Below are 19,284 nucleotides of genomic sequence, written 5' to 3' on the forward strand. Positions count from 1 at the left end.
GTTTGACTGCTTAACGACATTTAGAATATACCTTTTATTTACCATTTAAATACTCTTAAGTACTACTTTAAGGGTTTGCACAGTTTATAAATCATAATATTTTTTTAAAAATCTTTATCTTTTAAATATAATCACATGTTGTTAAAAAGTATTTTCATATACTTTTACACCCATCGACACAAAGAGAGTATGTTGATGGCATTAAAGTTATTAACATCGTTTTAGCAAACACACTGGTGTTGAAACAGCAGGTCAAAAATAACCTGGTGAACTTTCCCAACAGCTGCTGTCCAAATTAAAATGTGTGGCAGCTTGATGCACATTGATTTATGACTAAATATAAATAATACAGGCCCTTTATGTTGCATGTGTCCTAAATGACTGTTGAAATATATGATTATTTCAAAGAAAAAGAAAAAAACATACTTTAATGTAAAAAATAAACTCATGTGTAATATTCTCCAACTCGTTCAGCGGACACACGTAGTAGGACACACAGAGGTAAATGACTGTTGTTGTCAGCTATAAGCAGTTTACTCCTGAGAATTGAGGTTTGCCGGAGGAAGAGCCTTCAGGGTCTCTTCAGCCACTCACACATTACTGATTCACTCCTTCCCCCAACATCAACACAGTCTAATAAGTGCTGCTCAGTGAACTGGTGTAACAGCAGGTCTCTACTGGGAATCCAAAAGTGAAGAAAAGACAGGACTAACTGGGAAACAGGTTCAGGGGCTTGTGAGCGCATGATTAGATTCACATTTTTCTTTGAAATGCGGGTACTGCAATATGCTATGCTGATAAAACATGTGCTGGGTTTTTCTAAAGACTCCACAGCAGCAGATGGGGGCAAGGTCGAAAATTGAAGTAGGGCTATGAAAGCAGTGAGTCACACTTCAGATCACCTTTAAACTGTTTACACAAGATAGCAGTCTTTTTTCTGTTTGAATGAATATTCCATGTTGCTAACCCAATTATTGTACAAATAAGGGCATTTTCACCAAGTATGTTTGGAGTCTGAAGTGACTCCTGTTCAAACATTTCTTCCTCCTTCGCTGACAATATTTATCACAGCAGCACGAAAATGCACGAAAAGATACTCAGTCAATTCAAGCCACCTATTAATTCAAATGTTCTTTCTAAATATCTGGAGAATGACAAATTGTTTCATGTGGTTTGTTCTTTAAGACACACTTTTGTAAGCCTCTCCGATATTATACTCTGAGGCACAAATCATTAAAGTATAATAATACAGTATACACAAGTATTAAAGGCCAGTGTTGTAAAGAGAAATATCAAATCTGTTTGGCAAACAAAAAGCTGGTTTAGTTTTTGTGCAGTGGTAGTGGTGCTGAACGGAAAGCGATATTGTATTTCTTGCCATTTTGTTTACTGCCTCAATGCTCAGTGTGCCGTGATAAAGTACATGCTATTTGAAAATAAATTGTAATCCCCTTTTCCCTTACAGTATGAGACCAACAACGTGCTTTGATACAATCATATATATATGGTAGTATCGTTATAGGAGTGTTATCATTACAGTTGCTACATGTCACTAGATAATCTCATACTTTGCTGACAGTAGTTTGATATCTGGACTCTGTCCATTAGCCAGATTGCACAGATATAAAAAAAACAATGGAGGCTAAAGACTTTAGAAACTGGATCCTCCTTTAAACTCTTATTGGCAGCTCCACACAAGTGCTCAGTTTGTGTTTCAGGTTGTATAGGTTGCACTGTAACTACCCGCCGTCTGAAACCTGATCCTGTGTTTGTTTGACATCCGTCCCTGTATATGGTGAGCGATCTGCTGTATGAGCGCTGACGACACCCTCGCTAAGCTGCGACAACAATGCCGTGATCCTGGAAACATTTTTGGGTCAAGCCTTGTGGAACTCTGTCATGCTTGACTTGAAAGTCTATTTGGGATTCAGTTTTCCCTTTCGTATCCGTTTCATGTGAGAGGATTGATCCATCGACTCTCATTAGACCAAAACAGCATGTTTGGCTCTGTTATAAATAAGAGCTGACACTCTACAGTTTGCGCCATTATTCAGCTATTAACGTACAAAACATGCCGCGTAGAACCCCAAATCCCACAGACACTAAGCCATGATTTAAGCCGTCCTGGAAGCAGCCCAACCACTCTCACAGTGAGGCGTAAAGAGCTTAGGATGGGAGGGATAGATGTGTCTCCCCCCAGCCTCTCGCAGTCTGTCGAAGCTGAAATATGAGGTTGTAACTCACTTGTCTTTAAAACAAAAGGAATAAGCTGACACATAAGGGACACTGACACAAAAATGTGATACAAGGAAATGGATGTTTTTCTTAAAATAGGATAAAAATGGTCTGATGTCTATCGATGAGCGGACAGGCTTTGATTGGAGCAGAAGCGATGACTCACCCAGCTCCTCAGAGAGGAGGGGTTCCCACTGAGAGATGGAGAGAGAAGACGCCCTGCCCTTACAATGGAAATTCCTGTTGTGTGTGAAAATGTAAATCATGTTGTGCATCTGGGAAGCTGGACATACGGTGACTGTAGCAGCTGCACGTATTTGTAACTGTAGACGGGATGCATGAGGTGTGAGCCCAGCAGCAGGTGGAGAATATGGTTTCAGACATAATCATGTATTCAATTGTGTTCAAATTCTCCAATCAGACATGATTTGGTTGTAATAAATTGAGCGCTGAACTTAAAGTGCACTCTCAAAGTTAGAGCTTGTCATGTGGCCAGTTTGCAATATCTTCAAACCTCGACATATATAAATGTTCTCTAAGTGGCCATTTTAATTCATTAAACTGAACTTGAAGTGCCAGCTGCAGAAATCAAGAGCTACCTCATTTGCACCTCCTTTATGTCTGCCTTTCCTGTGAGAGATTTTGATGAGTTTTGAAGACTCTGTGAGCTCCAATAAAGCAGCGGCTGCCGGGTCATTGTGGGGCTAATGATTGTTAATGAAATCTGAGGAGCCAAATTCGTGACTTATCATCATACTGCTAATAAAATTGGAATGTTTGGGACAGGGACGGATGTTATCGCAAGTCTCCTCTCCATAGTTTGTCCTGCTGTCTGAGTTTGAGGCTGCTCCACAAAACTAATTATACTCAACCGATTGTTTGTGCCAAATGAGATCCTGCTGAATATGTACAGTGGCTGCCAAGCATAGAGAAGTTCCAATTTAGAAAATCCTTCTCCCACTGCCCATGGGGGATATCGTTATCACACCTGGTACTTATTCGTGTCTAAAAACCATTTGCCACAAGAATTTGGCCCCACGGGAGCAGAGAGTTAAAGATCAAGCAACTCTCAATCTGTAGACTCAGACACAGATGGCCATGGGTCAAGATACCTTCAAATAAATATGTCAAAGCGACACTAACATTTGTGTGTGTGATGCACGGAGGGCATATACTAATGATGCTATAACTCTAGACAGACACCATGAGAACAAGCCAGTAAATAAGACAGCCTAGTCCTTAGTACTAAGGGACCGGCAGGATGTCAGCTAAGGTCATCCTAGCTAAAAGTACTTGGATATCTGAAAAGGGCAGACCAATTATCAGCAGACACAAGGTATGTTTCCTGCTGAATTTAAACAAACAAGGTCCTCTTGGGACCTCTACAGCTTGGAAATTATAATGTTCATTAAAAGTGGAGGAAATGGGAAAGAAATGCAAATGAGCTACTGTTTATTCTCCAGGGTCCATCTCAAAAAGTAAAACTAACAATCTGCAGCCATGTTAGCGACTTTGTGATGCTGTGTTCAGGCATAGAGGTGCTTTATAATGTTAACCATGTTCAGCATTTATTTTGTTAACATGCTAACATTTGCTAATTGGCACCAATGTCTAAGTTTACAAGTCTATCGTCATATTAAAAACATGTGACCAAATTCAATAAGATTCATCCTGAGAGGGACATATATGTCTGTACTGCCCAACAGATAAACATTGCCATCAAGTTTAATTATTACTTTTACTCCACTGATCTTCCTCATTCATTCCTGTTCAAATTAAAAACCCTAATTTTTTGAAAATGATTGAACTGAGGTGATTACTTTAGAAAGACATTGACATATCCTCACCACACTTGTAGATTTTTCATTTTTTTAAAGAAAAGTATGTTCATCATATTCAAAATCACAGACAAAAATGACTTGAGATTGAGATGTTCATTGTTTTGACTGGGATAAACTAAAACCCTAATTTAACTTTGGTCACACATGGCATTGTTTCCTTCAGCGAGGCCCTGACAAAACAGGCCTGGCAGCTGCTGTCACCCGAAAATAGCGGCAGACTGAGCGACGGGCGGAGAGCAGAGTGACGCTCCCACGTTGTTCGCTCTGTTGTGCTGGGCGCGGTGAAAGTAACACACGATCCCCGCTGGCACCAGAGTCCACAGGTGTCCAACAGCCTCCTGTCTCTGTCGCAAGGCCACAGGCATGGCGGTAGCATATCAATTACATACAACAACACTGATGTCCTAATCTGAAGCCAAGTGTTAACAGGGAATGTCAAGAAAAGGGCACATAGAGTAAATACTCTCTGAGTATATATGCTGAGCTATACACTGAGAGAAAAGTATGATAATAAGAAAGCACTAAGCTGAAAGTGCTTCCATCACTTCTGAATGGCACATTGGACATTTCTGTTGTGCCAGAAAACACAGCAAGTCCCCAGTAAAGTGTTTACTCTTTCTCTCCCTCATCAGGCAAAAAGCTTTTCCATGTAGTGGCGCAAATGCAAATATGAGGTGAGTTTGTCCGCCTGATGAAAGTGCCCTTCTGGCCCACCTATAAATCTGGTCAGAGCTCCTTGAGGCTGCTACCGGGGTGACATCAAATCTAGAGAGCGGCCGAGACATCCAATAGAACTCCCTCCACATGTTGACCTCAGTAATCCTAGACGACTCTGAATCTGCAGCACTCTTTGTTTGGCAGCTGGTAAAGATGAGGTAGAGGTTGCTTAGTAGACACCTCTCGCAAACAATTGAACATGTAAAGTTCCAGGATTGAGCCAAAAACAACAACTGCCATTATACCCTCCGGCTATAGAAAATATACGGTATAGTGGTGACGCAACCAATCAAACAAATGGGGATAAGGAAAACACCTTGGAACATCTAGTGTCTGATGTAGCATCACTTTCCATGTCGCAGAGGGGTTAGGGTTAGACTAAATCAAATAAATACGACACCAGTAGGTGTGGCTTATAGCTTACTGGCAGACTCAGTGGCAACAATAATATACATCACCCAAAGCATGGTGGGAACTCTTAGGGCCAAAACCAAAACATATTTAGGAAAGTAGGAAAAAAGAAGAACCACAGGACATTCTTGTTTTTTTATAACCAATACTATTGGTTTAAAATGGAAGGTACCATTAATTAGATTTTTCAGATAAAATTAAAACTCTACATGTATACCATGTACAGATATTTGCTGTGTATTGAAAACCTTTGGACAAAAAGGGAATAAAACGTTATTTGGAATTGCATTTTTTTTTTTTCATGAAAACAAACCCCAATATGTATGGATCCACTCACATACAGTGTGAAGAGATAGCATTGCTAAGTAGCCTAACCTTTCCAGGCATGTGGTGTCATTAGAGACAACTCAACCAATTCTCACAAAAAATCCCCGAAGCTGTTCCACCTGTGACTGAGATTGGGTTTATGGGGTGCAAAGTGAACGGTGCCAGAGGGCAGCTCTGAGCTTCCATTTATAGAAAGCCTTTCTTCTGGCCAGAATAATAGCTTTGCGACATCCCAGGACCCCCGTGGACCTCCAGAAGCGAGCGCATGTGGGCTAAATGTCACTCAGCAGGATCCCATCATTTAAGCAAAATCACATTTTCCCCCAGAATACTCTAACCTTAGACGCTCCATCACACACCCCCCGTCCTACAATTCCTCCATGAGAACATCCTTGAGGAGAGTGTGACTGGATCAGGAAATAGACGCATGACATTACAGGAGAGCCGCTGGGTTTCTTGGCGCACGTAATCTGCTGCCACCTGTTCAGCCCCTAAAGCCAGGTCTGTTTGTTTTGACGTGAGCAAACAGTAATAGGATGACATATTTCACAAATAGGGAGGGTGGTCTTGTATGATGTGAAAATGACCAGGGGGGAGGGGAAATGTAATAATGCATAAAGAGACAGATGGGATCCTAACGTGTCCCCAATCTGGGGGAAATCATATCCTCACTTACTGTTGTTCAGAAATTAGAGAATAAACACGAGGCTCGCCTTTTTATGTGAGTGCACAAGGAGTGGAGCGCAGATCTCCAGCAGATAAACCTTTACAGACTTAAAGGTCATCAGGAAGTGTCCTGCCTGCTAATCAAATAGCCCTAAAGGCGAAGTTTGATCTTTTACAATCTGCTGAGATGGAAAGCCAGCCAGGCAAATGAACATCAGGCCGCTGGGTCTACGACAGGCCGCCTGCACCTGTTTATCGCTCAACATCCAACAGAGGTAAACAGCTCGGCAGGCAGCGAGAATTACATTTGGTTAACACATGTAAGTCTGCAATTGCTCGGGGTAAACCTTAACATTTCAGTTTGAAAAAGCCAGATTACAAGAGGCGAGAGACATTTATTTAATGCAATATAACTAAGAAGCTAAAGAAAGGTTTGTGTCGTGTTCTTCAAACCTTTACCAGCTTCTTAACCTTTGTCACATCCTGAGTTAATTAAATGGAAACCTTTAACAGAAATGCATGATTTACGAGTATATTTTTTCATCGCGTAATGTTTTTCAACTGGTGATTTCACAGCGGAAAGCATTTCACGTCTCACAAGTGCAAACAATCCTGCAGTCATCATGGAGCTGTCTCAATGTGTCTTTAAGGGGAATATTTATCCCTCCTTGACTGCACACAGATTTACACTTTTTTAGGTTTAATTGGTCAAAATACATTTTGCTTGGATGAACATGGACAAAGTGAATCATCGAAAAAAACTATGATTTCTGGAATGTACTACTCCTCCCTAAAAACAACATAACGCCCTCTACTGGACTTAATTAATGAAAACTATGTGTATCAAACAGGTGGACATTAATATCCTGGAGTAAAAATCAGTTTTAGAATATTTCAAGAGAAACAGGCTGCCTGTTTTGAACAACAACGTGGGTGAGGATGTGGGAATAACAGCTCAACAAACACACACAGCTAGATGCATGACATAAAAACACACACACACACTGCTATTCACTAAAACTAACCCATCATCTTACTCCCTGGTAAACTTCAGTCTCAGATTACCTGTAAATAGGTTTTAATATGCCCCCTAAACAGCCTGACATAGAAATCACACACATCTGCCGTGTTAAGGTAAGCTGCAGTTGCCATGGTTACAGACATGCGCTCGCTAAACAGTTCTGTGTCAAGCCATCATTCAGACGGGGCACTAGAGCTGCACATTGAGGGGGGCGTTGTTGGTTCAAAGGGAAGAACAAGGAAGCACGGGAAGAGCCGATGTTACGCTTCTGCTCTTAGCAATATGCTGCTGTCAGTGTTGAGCATCACTGGCGCCTGGGCTCAGGACGAGAAGAAGACGCCGTGGGGACAACCTGAGATCAGCCTGAGTCATCACAGTTTCATATGACATTTAGAGGAAGATGAAGAAAACGTGCTGTTTTTAGCTCAAACTGAGACCAAAATGTTCCGGTATTAATCACCTCATTGCAGAAAGCTTACGGTTACACACATCATCCCAAAACAACAAACACATGTTTCATTTCCCTGGGTTTAAAAAAAATTAAAAGATGGACATTTATCAGACAAACATGATGCATATATGACTAAAGCACTATAAACAGTTTGTCACAGTGAGAGATCTTTAAAAATAATAGTTTGAATCTACAACTTAAGGGTTTGATGCTCATCATATCCTTCCTTGTTTGTCCAATAAACATGAATTAAGATAAAATGTCACATTAACCCATTATGCTTGAATGTGGCTGCCAACCCAGAATTCATGATTAACAACATCCACATGCTGAGCCAAATGGAGACGTTGCACCACGTCTGGGTGGGTGAAAGTGGGTTCAACCCGAGCACTGCGGCAAGCCTTGGCATGGTTCTCCCACTCGTGCCTTTTACATTTCATCACTCCTCAGACCTACCTTGCATTGCCAAGCACTCACATCCAAATCATCAAACACTGTTTTAATATAAGAAGCAAAGAGGATAGCAGAATGTCCATCATAATGAAACTGTGCCATTGGGCGGGACAACATAATAAGGATCTGATATGGAAGTGTATAATATAGTCGGAGAGGCATTTGCAGTCCACATGACGCTGTCAACGGACACACCAGGCTCCATGGCAACCACTGACCAAATGCTATGGGTAAACTGTACATGTCCCTCCCTCCTGCAGACATCTGGATCACTTTCTCTCTGCTGCTGTCTGAGGGCATTATGGGGTTGTATGACCTTAATTCACTCCTTTGTTTTGATGTGTCTGCCTCTCAGTCTGAGTGATAAGCTGCCAAGATATGCACTTCAAAACAATAGCCTATATTTATGCGTTAGCCAAGCAGTAATAAATCCCAGGGACATTCAAGCTAAATGGTTGATACAAGACGCAAGTTTCTACTCAGCAAAGTTTCTACACAACAAATCATTTTCACAAGACCCTTTTACAAAGTATGAGGAGGTTCAACACAATTTCGATTTTCAATATAATTACATTTTGTGCAAGGTTTAATTCAGTTTGGAAGTAAATATACAGCTGCAAGAAAAAGTATGTGAACCCTTTGGATTCTCCACACATAGCGTTGTGTGTTCCTTCCAAACAACTCAACTTTGGTTTCATCTGTCCACAGAATATTTTTGCCAGTAGTGCTGTGGAACATCCAGGTGCTCTTTTGCAAACTTCAAACGTGCAGCAATGTTTTTTCTGGACAGCAGTGGCTTCCTCCGTGGTGTCCTCCCATGAACTCCATTCTTGTTCAGTGTTTTACGTATCGTAGATTCGTCAACAGAGATGTTAGCATGTGCCAGAGATTTCTTTAAGTCTCTAGCTGACACTCTAGGATTCTTCTTCACCTCATTGAGCATTCTACGCTGTGCTCTTGCAGTCATCTTTACAGGACGGCCACTCCTAGGGAGAGTAGCAACAGTGCTGAACTTTCTCCATTCATAGACAATTTGTCTTACTGTGGACTGATGAACATCAAGGCTTTTAGAGATACTTTTGTAACCCTTTCCAGCTTTATGCAAGTCAACAATTCTTAATCGTAGGTCTTCTGAGAGCTCTTTTGTGCGAGGCATGGTCCACATCTTAAGAATAGCAAATTCAAAACTGGTGTGTATTTTTTATAGGGCAGGGCAGCTTTAACCAACACCTCCAATCTCGTCTCATTGATTGGACTCCAGGTTGGCTGACTCCTGACTCCAATTAGCTCTTGAAGAAGTCTTTAGCCTAGGGGTTCACATACTTTTTCCACCCTGCACTGTGAATGTTTACATGGTGTGTTCAATAAAAACATGAAAACATATAATTGTTTGTGTGGTATTAGTTTAAGCAGACTGTGTTTGTCTATTAGATGAAGATCAGAACACATTTTATGACCAACTTATGCAGAAATCCAGGTAATTCCAAAGGGTTAACATACTTTTTCTTGCAACTGTAAGTCCTCTATTCATTGTAAAGAAAAATGTTGAGTGTGAACTCACCAGGACTCTTCCTGTCAGTGTCTGAGCTGATATCATGACCCCGGCCCAGTCTTTGACCGAGGTCATCCAGCCCACCTCGCTGGCCGCCGGGTCTTCCTTATCAACACGCTTGATGCCATCGCCTGTGGTGATCCGATGGACCGTCTGGGAGGAGAGGGGATGCAGAGGTTAGCAGTGAAACATGTGATGCAGAGACAAGAAATTATTTGTTTAGAAAGTCTGCAAATCAAACAATCGCTATCTTCAAAATAAATGTTAATATTAGCATTGAATAGTATCTTGCTTATACAATAAACTACAGTACATACAACGGCCTTTTTTCATATTCTGGTGGATCATTCCCAGTATTTTTCTTGGGAATCTCCTCTACCACAGGAAAAGACGAGTGCTTCCACAATGGCAGTTTGTTGCAAGATAAATGTTTTATTTGCCTACTTTTTATCAACATAGTTTTTCAAACCAAGATGCTGCCCGTCACGCATCCAGGCCCCATCGTGAAGACAAATAAAGACAGAAGGAACCATTACGTTCTGTAGAGGCACATGGGTGTTATAGTAAAGGTTAGTGTCTTCTTTGTCAAATTATGTTGGAGATGTCCACAAATGCAGAAGCATTGAGTCCCGTGTGTGACAACAGCTTAAAATGTTATCCAAGTGAAATTGAAAGCAATAGCTTGTGTCTATAGGAGCCAGAGTGCATTGACTAAATACAATGTTATATCATATAATTGATGCTGCACACAAAATGTAACTTATTGCTCTAACTCAAAATGTTTTTTCAGTTAGCACATGTTACAACGGTGAGTGCAATATTGAAATGAAAGAAGCCACACTTCTTTTCTTAGCAGGAAGCAAGTAGCAGATAGCATTATGACTTATATTAATATCACCTTATGGCTAACGTGTTAGCAGACATGGAGCAACATTAAAATGATTTGGAGTCATGTTTCCGGACACTTGATAAATGTGAGTCCAGTAATCATTCTCCTTTTACTTCTATTTTGGACTCCATCAACTCTTAAAAAAATATCTGGCTCTTTAGCTGCTAAATACTCTATCACTCTGTTCACAATATTATTGTTTTCCCTGTAGTTTATAACAGCCACAGTGTTTGCCACAACATTTCCATTATATTTTACATTTTTAATTAATTGTTGAATTTAATCAGCGCTAAAAATAAAACTGGTTGTGAAGCTTTAAACAAAAAAATTCCTGAAATGTTACATTTGCATGTGAAAAAAAAGTGACAAATCAAAAGAAGGCGCTGAACGACACTCAAACCCTTAAAAGCCGACACGATGTGGGTCTGGGCCAGTTAGGAGCACTAACTGGCCATATTCATAATTTTTATTTAATTTATTGTTGATTACTGAATTTCTGATCTGGTTTTAAGTTGACATAAAGTAGCAGAGTACAAATGAACCTTGTGAAGAGAAATGTACTACCTACGTGTTTTGTTTGATTGACAGCTTTGTAAAAAAACAACATGAGCAACTGCTCAACGCCTACAAATCTCAGCTCCTTTTTGTTTTAGTGACCAGGCTCCATGCTTCCAAAATTATCCCACGCACATGCATGCACACATGCATACAGTAAACATACAGAGTGAGCGGAGCAGAGACTCCAGGAGTGTATCCATGGCAGCCACTGAGCTCCTGGTGTTTCTGCTCCACTGAGTGGGCTGCCTGGCTTCCTGCCTGCCTGTCTGTCCACCTGTCTGTCTCTGTGTGTCTGTCTGCTGGGACTGGCATGATTCACAGAGCAGGAAATCGAGACAGGATGCAGAGGTTAGCCCTGCTCCGTGATGAAACACCCCACATCCACGAGGCTAACACGACTCAGACTCTTTACCCTCCTGCACCTTAATGGTGTCACACATCACTCTCTCGGAGGCAGGGAGAAGTCAATGCCCTTTCATGTTTCAAAGTTACAACAAAAAAGTTACAACATGTGTTGCGCGCGCTTCCAATCCACCAGAAATCTTTGTTTTGCTGAAGGGGGTTGACGCACCACTGTAATAAGGCGATTAATGAATGAATGGTCTGAGAATACAAGAAAGGTCGGTAAGTAACGTAATTCTGAAAAAGATATTCTAAATTGTTTGTGATTGGCACGGCATTTCATGAGAAGACTAAAACCAAAAGTTACAGTCATTATTTAAAACTTTCACAGCTCTCAGTCCACATATCGCCTTGTGCAACGGTATGGCCCTTATCTTTGATTTTACAGAATAATGCATGACAACTACTGCCTGCATAGAGCATGATATAATTAGCTAATGGACTAGAGTAAAAGTTAAATTCTTCCCCTCAGAAATATAGTCGAGACAAAATGATCAAGTCTTCAATGGAAACAGTACTCGTATACTAGTATGTACTTTACAGCTTTTAATATAAGAAAATATGTCAGCATCGTTTACAATAATGGTGCCCCCCCACACGCCACACATTTCAACCGTCTCCATCATTATTAGCTGGCTGCACTAAGAAATGTAATCACGTTCAGAGCCATTAGTCAGAGAGAAGCAGGACCACCAGCAGACCGTGTTACACGTCCTACAGCACTAACCTGATCACAGTGAAATAACATGTCCAGCTCACTTAGCAGCTAATTCTACCAACAAGAAACAGAAATGTAAGATTCTGTGAAACTGCAATTAAGAAACGAGAGGCAACAGGTATCAGCTGTTTTCAGGCAGTGTTTTCTATCGTTTATTTGTGAATTGCACTCAAGAGTGTGGCATCTTTTCCTCTAATAAAGTGGTAAAACAGGCCCTTTGGCAGCAGTTATTTTACACTGTGTCCCACACTAAACATATATGGGGTAAGTCACTGGGTATTAAAGGAATAATAAAGTAGGAGGACTAGTGCTTAGGATTGCTCATTTAATAATGAAAACATGTCAGTATGCATATTGATATTGACATTGATATGCACTCTGCTCAATAATAATATATTGCATCCTCTTATGCATTCATGGGGTAGTCAAAATCAATAACAAATTGAGAGTTTAGGCTCGTTATATTTATGGCCATGAAATTCAAATTGGTAAAATAAGCCACTTAATGAAATGAGACGCAGCTTAGTGGAAACATTTCGTTTTTCTCAGATGACGGAGCAAGTGTTTCTACAAAAGATGGGGAAATAGTACTTCAGAAACATTTCCAACCAATCAAATGTTTAACTCAAATGATAATTAAAACTCTTTATACAGTAATTAATTTAGTCTTGGTGGAGATGGGGGTTATGTATCTAAGTTGTTGTTGAGAGACATTCTTCCTGTTGATATGGATTTCTTATTTTATTTATTTTCCCTTGATTTTAGTGCTTCTTATTTGTATTTATTTTAGTCTTTTTTTTCTTCCTTTTCAATAGGCTTTATCGTCTAATAAGACAAATGTAAATCTCTTAAATCTTAAATAAGTGCCTCATTGTGTAATGTGAAAGTGTTTTATATGATATTGGTAAACTAATTATTTAATGGTTAGCACCAAAAGTGTTTAGGATTCTTTGTTTTCTCTCCAAAACACTTGCACTAACACAACAACTCATAGAAAGTCTTCTCTGGCTTTTCAACACAACTCAAAAACTGGACTTGGAAACAAAGCATTTCCCTGTTCCATACACAGGATGTTTGGAGGGAAACCATGAAGGAGGCCTAATTGGCGCCACGCTGTCGTCTCCTGGCACATTAATGACCAATTTAAAAAAAACTGTACACTGAAAGCACATTGACCATGATATTTTCCAAAGATCAAAAGATAAATGATTCGATATTCATGGCATGCTTCAGTCCAATTATTCTTAAAAATGGTCGGGTCACCTTAAGGTTAGATTGCAGGAAGGTACCTTCAGTTTGAAGATGAAGTGCTGTGTTTTTTACATTTAAATCTATCTAATCAATGTAATCACTTCCTCTAAGAAAAGCGGTAATTCAGCTGAAATCAAGAGGGGTATAACGACTCCTATAAAAGTTGGAGTTCCTTTTCTACACATTCACTCCACTGATCTCTATTTGAAGTAGATGAAAATAGACGGGCTTAATTTTTAATAGCAGGACACCCAAGAGAAAGTAGTCATTACGCCCTTTCAGGCAGCACATCCCCTCTGTGTCACTTTGATCAATAGTCAGCCTCCAAATATAGGTTTCACTATCTGTCCTAAATCTAGTCCCCCTGACACCAGAGGTCATTGATCACCACTGCTGGCCTATTCTCAGGATACGCAATTACCATTTTTCAAACAGAAAGTACATTAAGCTAGAATAGAACATGTGGCTTGTGACACAATATCTGCAAAAGTGAATACATTATTTAAAAATATATTAATAAAAAAATCTAATTAATAATAAATCAAGACGTTGTCAGAGAAGGGAAAAATTCCTAAAATATATCTTATATCCGATCTATGGCCCGGCCGCTGTGTGAAGAAAGACTGTATTTAAAAAGGTCCCCTATTATACTGTTTTTCATCAATATATTATAGGTCTCAGATATATACAAAACATGTCTCTGAAGTGTTTGGCTCCAAATACCAAACAGATAATTGTAGCATCCCATAATCCCAAAAAACTTTCAGAAGTGCTGATTCTCTGTATTTTACTTTAGATGAAAAATAAGGAGCCACTCCCCACGCCCCTCTGAGAGATATTTGGTTAAAAAGAACACAATAGGCGCATTCACACCGCAGTACTTTTCCCACAAAGGTTCATGAGAACTTAGTTCATGAGAACTCTTTACTCTTTTTATGTTGGTAATGGGGTCAAGCAAGGTGGGATTTTATCTCCTTTGTTGTTTAATCTGTACCTGGATGATCTGTCTAGGAAACTGAACTTGTGTAAAACTGGCTGTGTCATCGGAGCTACTGTTGTCAACCACCATGCTGATGATTTAATCATCTTCTCCCCATGCAGTGCTGGCTTACAACAGCTTCTGAGGACTTGTTCCCAGTATGGCATTGATTTTAATATTAAGTATAACGCCAAGAAGAGTAGCATCATGATTGTGCGAAGTAAAGAGGATAAAAAGGCTGTATTTCCTCATTTTATTCTCAGTAGCAACATTCTTCTTGTGTGCAGTGAGATGAAGTACCTTGGTCATTATATTTCTGATGATCTCACAGATGACAAAGACATCCATAGACAGCGCTGCATACTGTATGCCCAGGCAAACATATTAATGCGGAAGTTTCACAAGTGCTCTGTAGATGTCAAGGTATCACTTTTTAAAGCTTTCTGTACACCATTGTACACGGCTCACCTGTGGAGTAACTACAAGGCTAGAAGCATACACAAACTAAGAGTTGCATACAATGATGCTCGTTGCTGCTGAGGGTACCGAGATGGCACAGTGCCAGCCAGCTGTTTGTTAACTTGGGGGTAACTACCTGTCAAGCCCTTTTAAGAAAATTCATGTACAAATTCATGTGTCGCCTAGAAGACTCGGACAATTATGTTATCTCAATTTTAATTAACCCTGTGAAGAGTTCTACCCGGTTCTCTTCCATGATTTGGAGACATTGGCGCAATAGCCTATACAGACAGTGAGCATGTGTGGCTCGCTGTGATTGGACTGAGTTTATGTTTTTATCTGTTTGTTTTTATCTGTTTTGTGTTTAGCTTTTTATCTTATTTATTGATGTGTGTTTTGTCTTTTTGTATGTGATATGGACCTTGAGTCTGGAATAAAGATTGGATAAATTCTCATGAACTAAGTGCAGATCGCGTTCACACCGGAATAAGTCCCTGGGGGTGGATTAGGCAAATGAAGCCGCTGACGTCACTTCTTCTTCTTCTGCTTTGGGTTTACTGGCAGGCCGCAAACCACTTCACGGCGTATACTGCCGCCCAAAGTCCCCGGTCGGAAGTCCCCGGAGTTGGGGACTGGCTTCAGTAGAAGCTGCTGGGACTCCCAGCAGCTTCTACTGAAGCCTTCCGAGTAAATCGCCAGAACGCCGACACCTCCTCATCTCCACCGCTCCCATGTTTTATTTTGTGTTGCCATAAGTTAGTCTCTCTGCGTTTCTGCGATGGGCTAATGCTAATGCTAATAATGCTAATGCGAGGATAATAAAATGGCGGCTTCACAAAACGTTTTGGGAGTTTTACGGGGCGTGGTTTGCAATCCGCCCAGCCAATCAGACATAGGAACCTTTTTCTCCCACGAAAGTCCCTGCTCTCTAGCAGGGACGGAGAAGGGGGTAAAAAGGTTCTCATGAACTAATTTTAGTTCCGGCTCTTTTTGGTGTGAACGCAACATTTCGGAACTATATCGGAACTAAAGTGGGAAAAGTACTGCGGTGTGAACGCGCCTAATGGTGCTCTAAGAGGAGATTCAGGTGATAAGGTGGGCGGGGGTTACCTTGGTTGGTTATTGGCTAATGGTTACACAAGCCAAAAAATCGTTATGACATCATAAAGTGGCCTAAATCTGATCAGCTCATTTTCAGACAGGTTTTTATATAAATGGATCAGGACAAAAAGTAAGTGAATCTTTTTTCCTGAAACTTTCAGAATCTCTTTACACAGAGGGGACACGTGTTTATGTATAAAATACGTGAAAAAGTGGATTTTAGATAATAGGTGACCTTTAATATTGCACTTGCCCCCAAGTCTTTCCAATCATTGAATTACTGAATGAAAAGCAACAAATATTTGGTGAAAATCTACATCATTATAAATGGCAAAAAGCAGAGAAGCCTCAGTGAGCAGCTGAACTCAGATTGTTATGTGGTATAAGAAGCTAAAACTGGACATGAATAATATCTGTTATGTATAAATGACCCACCTGTTGATGAACATCAACACACACTATTTGAAATAGTTGAAAACAGCAAAAAGCGTTAAAAGTTGCTGCAAAAATCAATGAAAAAAGTTCAAGTTAAGTTAAATTAGATTTTCAAAAGATTGTACCTATATAAAAGACATACACATTTGCTATAAAACTTGTTTTATAACATAATCTACTGCATGTATTGTCTTACTGAATGAGCAGAGCAGTCTCTGGCACTGATGGGTTTAACATTTGTGATAATCTGAGACCTGTTGGATCCCAGATGGTGCAATGACAGCCAAGCTGCAGCATGCTGTATATTATGCAATGTGAGTAGCTAATACTAGCCATACTAATTACACAGCAAATATAAAAAGGACTTAACATGGAATATATATGCTTTCTTTACAAGGAGGACTGACAAGCTTCATTGCAGAGATATTGTTGAAGGATCAGAGGTCTGCACGTTAAATAAATGATGCCCCCTTCAAGTGCCGTTTCTTATAAACTCATATTGAAGTATAATGTGTTAAAGCTCTCCTGCCTGAAAATAAAGTCAAATGGACACTAGCTAAATCAGGCTCTTGTATTTTGTATTAAGTAGTGCAGCAGAGTGCCAGTTTGTGTTCCAGAAATGGTGAATAAATGCTCTAGTTTAAAAAAATTATCTATGATAGCTGGTGTAGTTAATTCTGTGCAGCATGTATATTCACCCTTCTTGACTTGTTGCCATTTTGTGTGTGTGTATGTCTTTGTGTGTGTGAGAGACACACAGTAAAGTGCCTCTCAGCTATTCCAACTTTCTGACCCGTAATTACCACTGTTCGATCCTGAGCACTCATCTCATAATTACAATATTTCAGATGGCACTTCAAAGCAGCGTGAGAGATGACTCGAAATGTGAATTCTCCAATCATCCGCCACCCATCATATCTAAGGACACTGAGTCACTGCAACAAGATGCACATGGCTCTCAGAGTGAGCGATGCATAACGTGCCTTTTTAGATATGAATCAAACAATATCATCACGCAGTAGAAAGCTTCTAGAAGAGAGACCACTCCCACATTATCAATGTAGCATGCCTAGGCCTACAACATACAAAATACATGCCCAAATATGAAAATAGGAAAAATGTGAATTAAACGAGTATTCAAATGAAAACAATATAAATTTGATCCAAGGACTATGAATATCAGTATTTTACTGCTATAGTTGTCGGGACATTTCACTTGATGTCTACCTGATGATGGTGCTAGAGGAACATTTCAAACATTTATTCAATACATCCCCTTGGGAAAGATACATTTTTTAAGCAAATGTAGTGGCAATTCATCTAAAAGTTGTTCTGGCTGGATTAAAGTGGTCGATCAGCTGACATAGCCAGAACCTAGAGGCTGAAAATAGTTGAGAGGCCTTTTTCAATACCTTGAACAAACAGCCAGTGGCACATATACTCTACGTACACATCCACTGCTGGATATATGGTGTCTGAAACCTCCAGCAGCTCTTCTGAACACATATTGAACCAACAATAAAACCGATCCCTTCAACAAAACTTGCTGACTGTGAGTCAGAGGAATGAATGAGAAGCTGCCACAGCTTGTCATCCTCCCTCCGTATACCGTGCCATTTACAATGAACAGTTTCCTCCTTCCTCCCAGACAGATAATAGCCAGCATCCATCAGAACCCCGCAAACGACGAGTTTCATCGATTACCGTCTGACTGGGGAGGCAGAGCCGCAGAGAAACAGGCTCAGTCTCAGAGACATGAGAGCTGTGAGAACTTAGAAGAGAGCAGAACGGGGGCAGCGAACGCCCCACAGAGAGGGAAAACAAAATGGAAAACAGAAAAGGAGGAAACTGATTATCACCTCCCATCTATGAACAATAACAATGTGCGCTCCGCTGAAGGCTCCATGTTTGGGCTGTTAATGACATGCACAGACCGGGGGGGGGGGGGGGGGTGTTCCTCCAACACAACCTGTCACATCTCACAGCCTAGACAACTGCATAAGAGCGAGATTTACTCTTATAATGAAATCCTTTGCTTGCTAGTTGCTTAGCAACAAAAACACTGATTCATATGGCACATACCGTATGCGCCTGACACTGCATTTCTGACACTTTGGAGGAAGGTTGATTTTTCGATGAGAAAAAGAAGGTGAGAAGAAGACAGGGCTTAGTTACCAAATGAATGCCGGGAGAGAAAAAGCAGAGAGGGGAAGATTTGCAGTGAAAGGATGACCCGTCCCTGGCTGACTCCCACAGAGGAGCACAACAGGTTGGTGGAGTCACCAGCTTGGCACAGTCTGAGCAAAAACAAAGTATCTGAATGTGCTCTTGTATTCACATTTGAGGGTGTTCGACTGTGGACTCTGAAAGCAACAACCTCATTCTGATCCTGTTTTCACTGAGATATTTCTGCACATAATACAACTTGGATAACGCTGATGGATCTTCTCAAATCAATATTAGCTTTCAATCATCTATATAAGTAAACAAAAAAAAGCTTCTTGGATGTGAAGATGTGCTGCTTATTTCTCAGTTTATCAAAACAACTTGTTTATCATGCGTTTGGAATTTGTGTTAGGGTAAAAAAGCTATCTAAGGACATTACCTTTGGCTCTGGGAGTTTGTGATGAGGCTAAGTAATGAACTAATAACCAAAAGCATAACAGCAGATCAATCACTGATGAAAGTCGCCATTAGTTGCGGCCCTAATTGTTACCAGCTTCAACCAAAGCACATAAACGACACGTCTCCCTTCAAAAGGTCAGCACCACCCTGCATGCAGCCTTTGCCATTTTCCCTTGTCCACCCTCCCTTTTTG

The 19,284-nt window shown here is 40.4% G+C and overlaps 1 protein-coding gene across 31 annotated transcripts in view; it reads right to left on the minus strand.

The window, feature by feature from the left end:
- The window catches only part of LOC117543371 (calcium-activated potassium channel subunit alpha-1), a 77,654-nt gene that overhangs the window by 55,884 nt on the left and 2,486 nt on the right, over nucleotides 1–19,284 (minus strand). For all 31 annotated transcript variants that reach the window (XM_034211611.1, XM_034211631.1, XM_034211652.1 and 28 more), the window contains exon 2: nucleotides 9,684–9,827. In XM_034211611.1, coding sequence (XP_034067502.1) covers nucleotides 9,684–9,827 — 144 coding nt within the window. The remainder of the gene's footprint in view (nucleotides 1–9,683; nucleotides 9,828–19,284) is intronic.

Source organism: Gymnodraco acuticeps, unplaced genomic scaffold (genome assembly GCF_902827175.1).
Source record: "Gymnodraco acuticeps unplaced genomic scaffold, fGymAcu1.1, whole genome shotgun sequence".
In the NCBI taxonomy this organism is placed as follows: Eukaryota; Metazoa; Chordata; class Actinopteri; order Perciformes; family Bathydraconidae; genus Gymnodraco; species Gymnodraco acuticeps.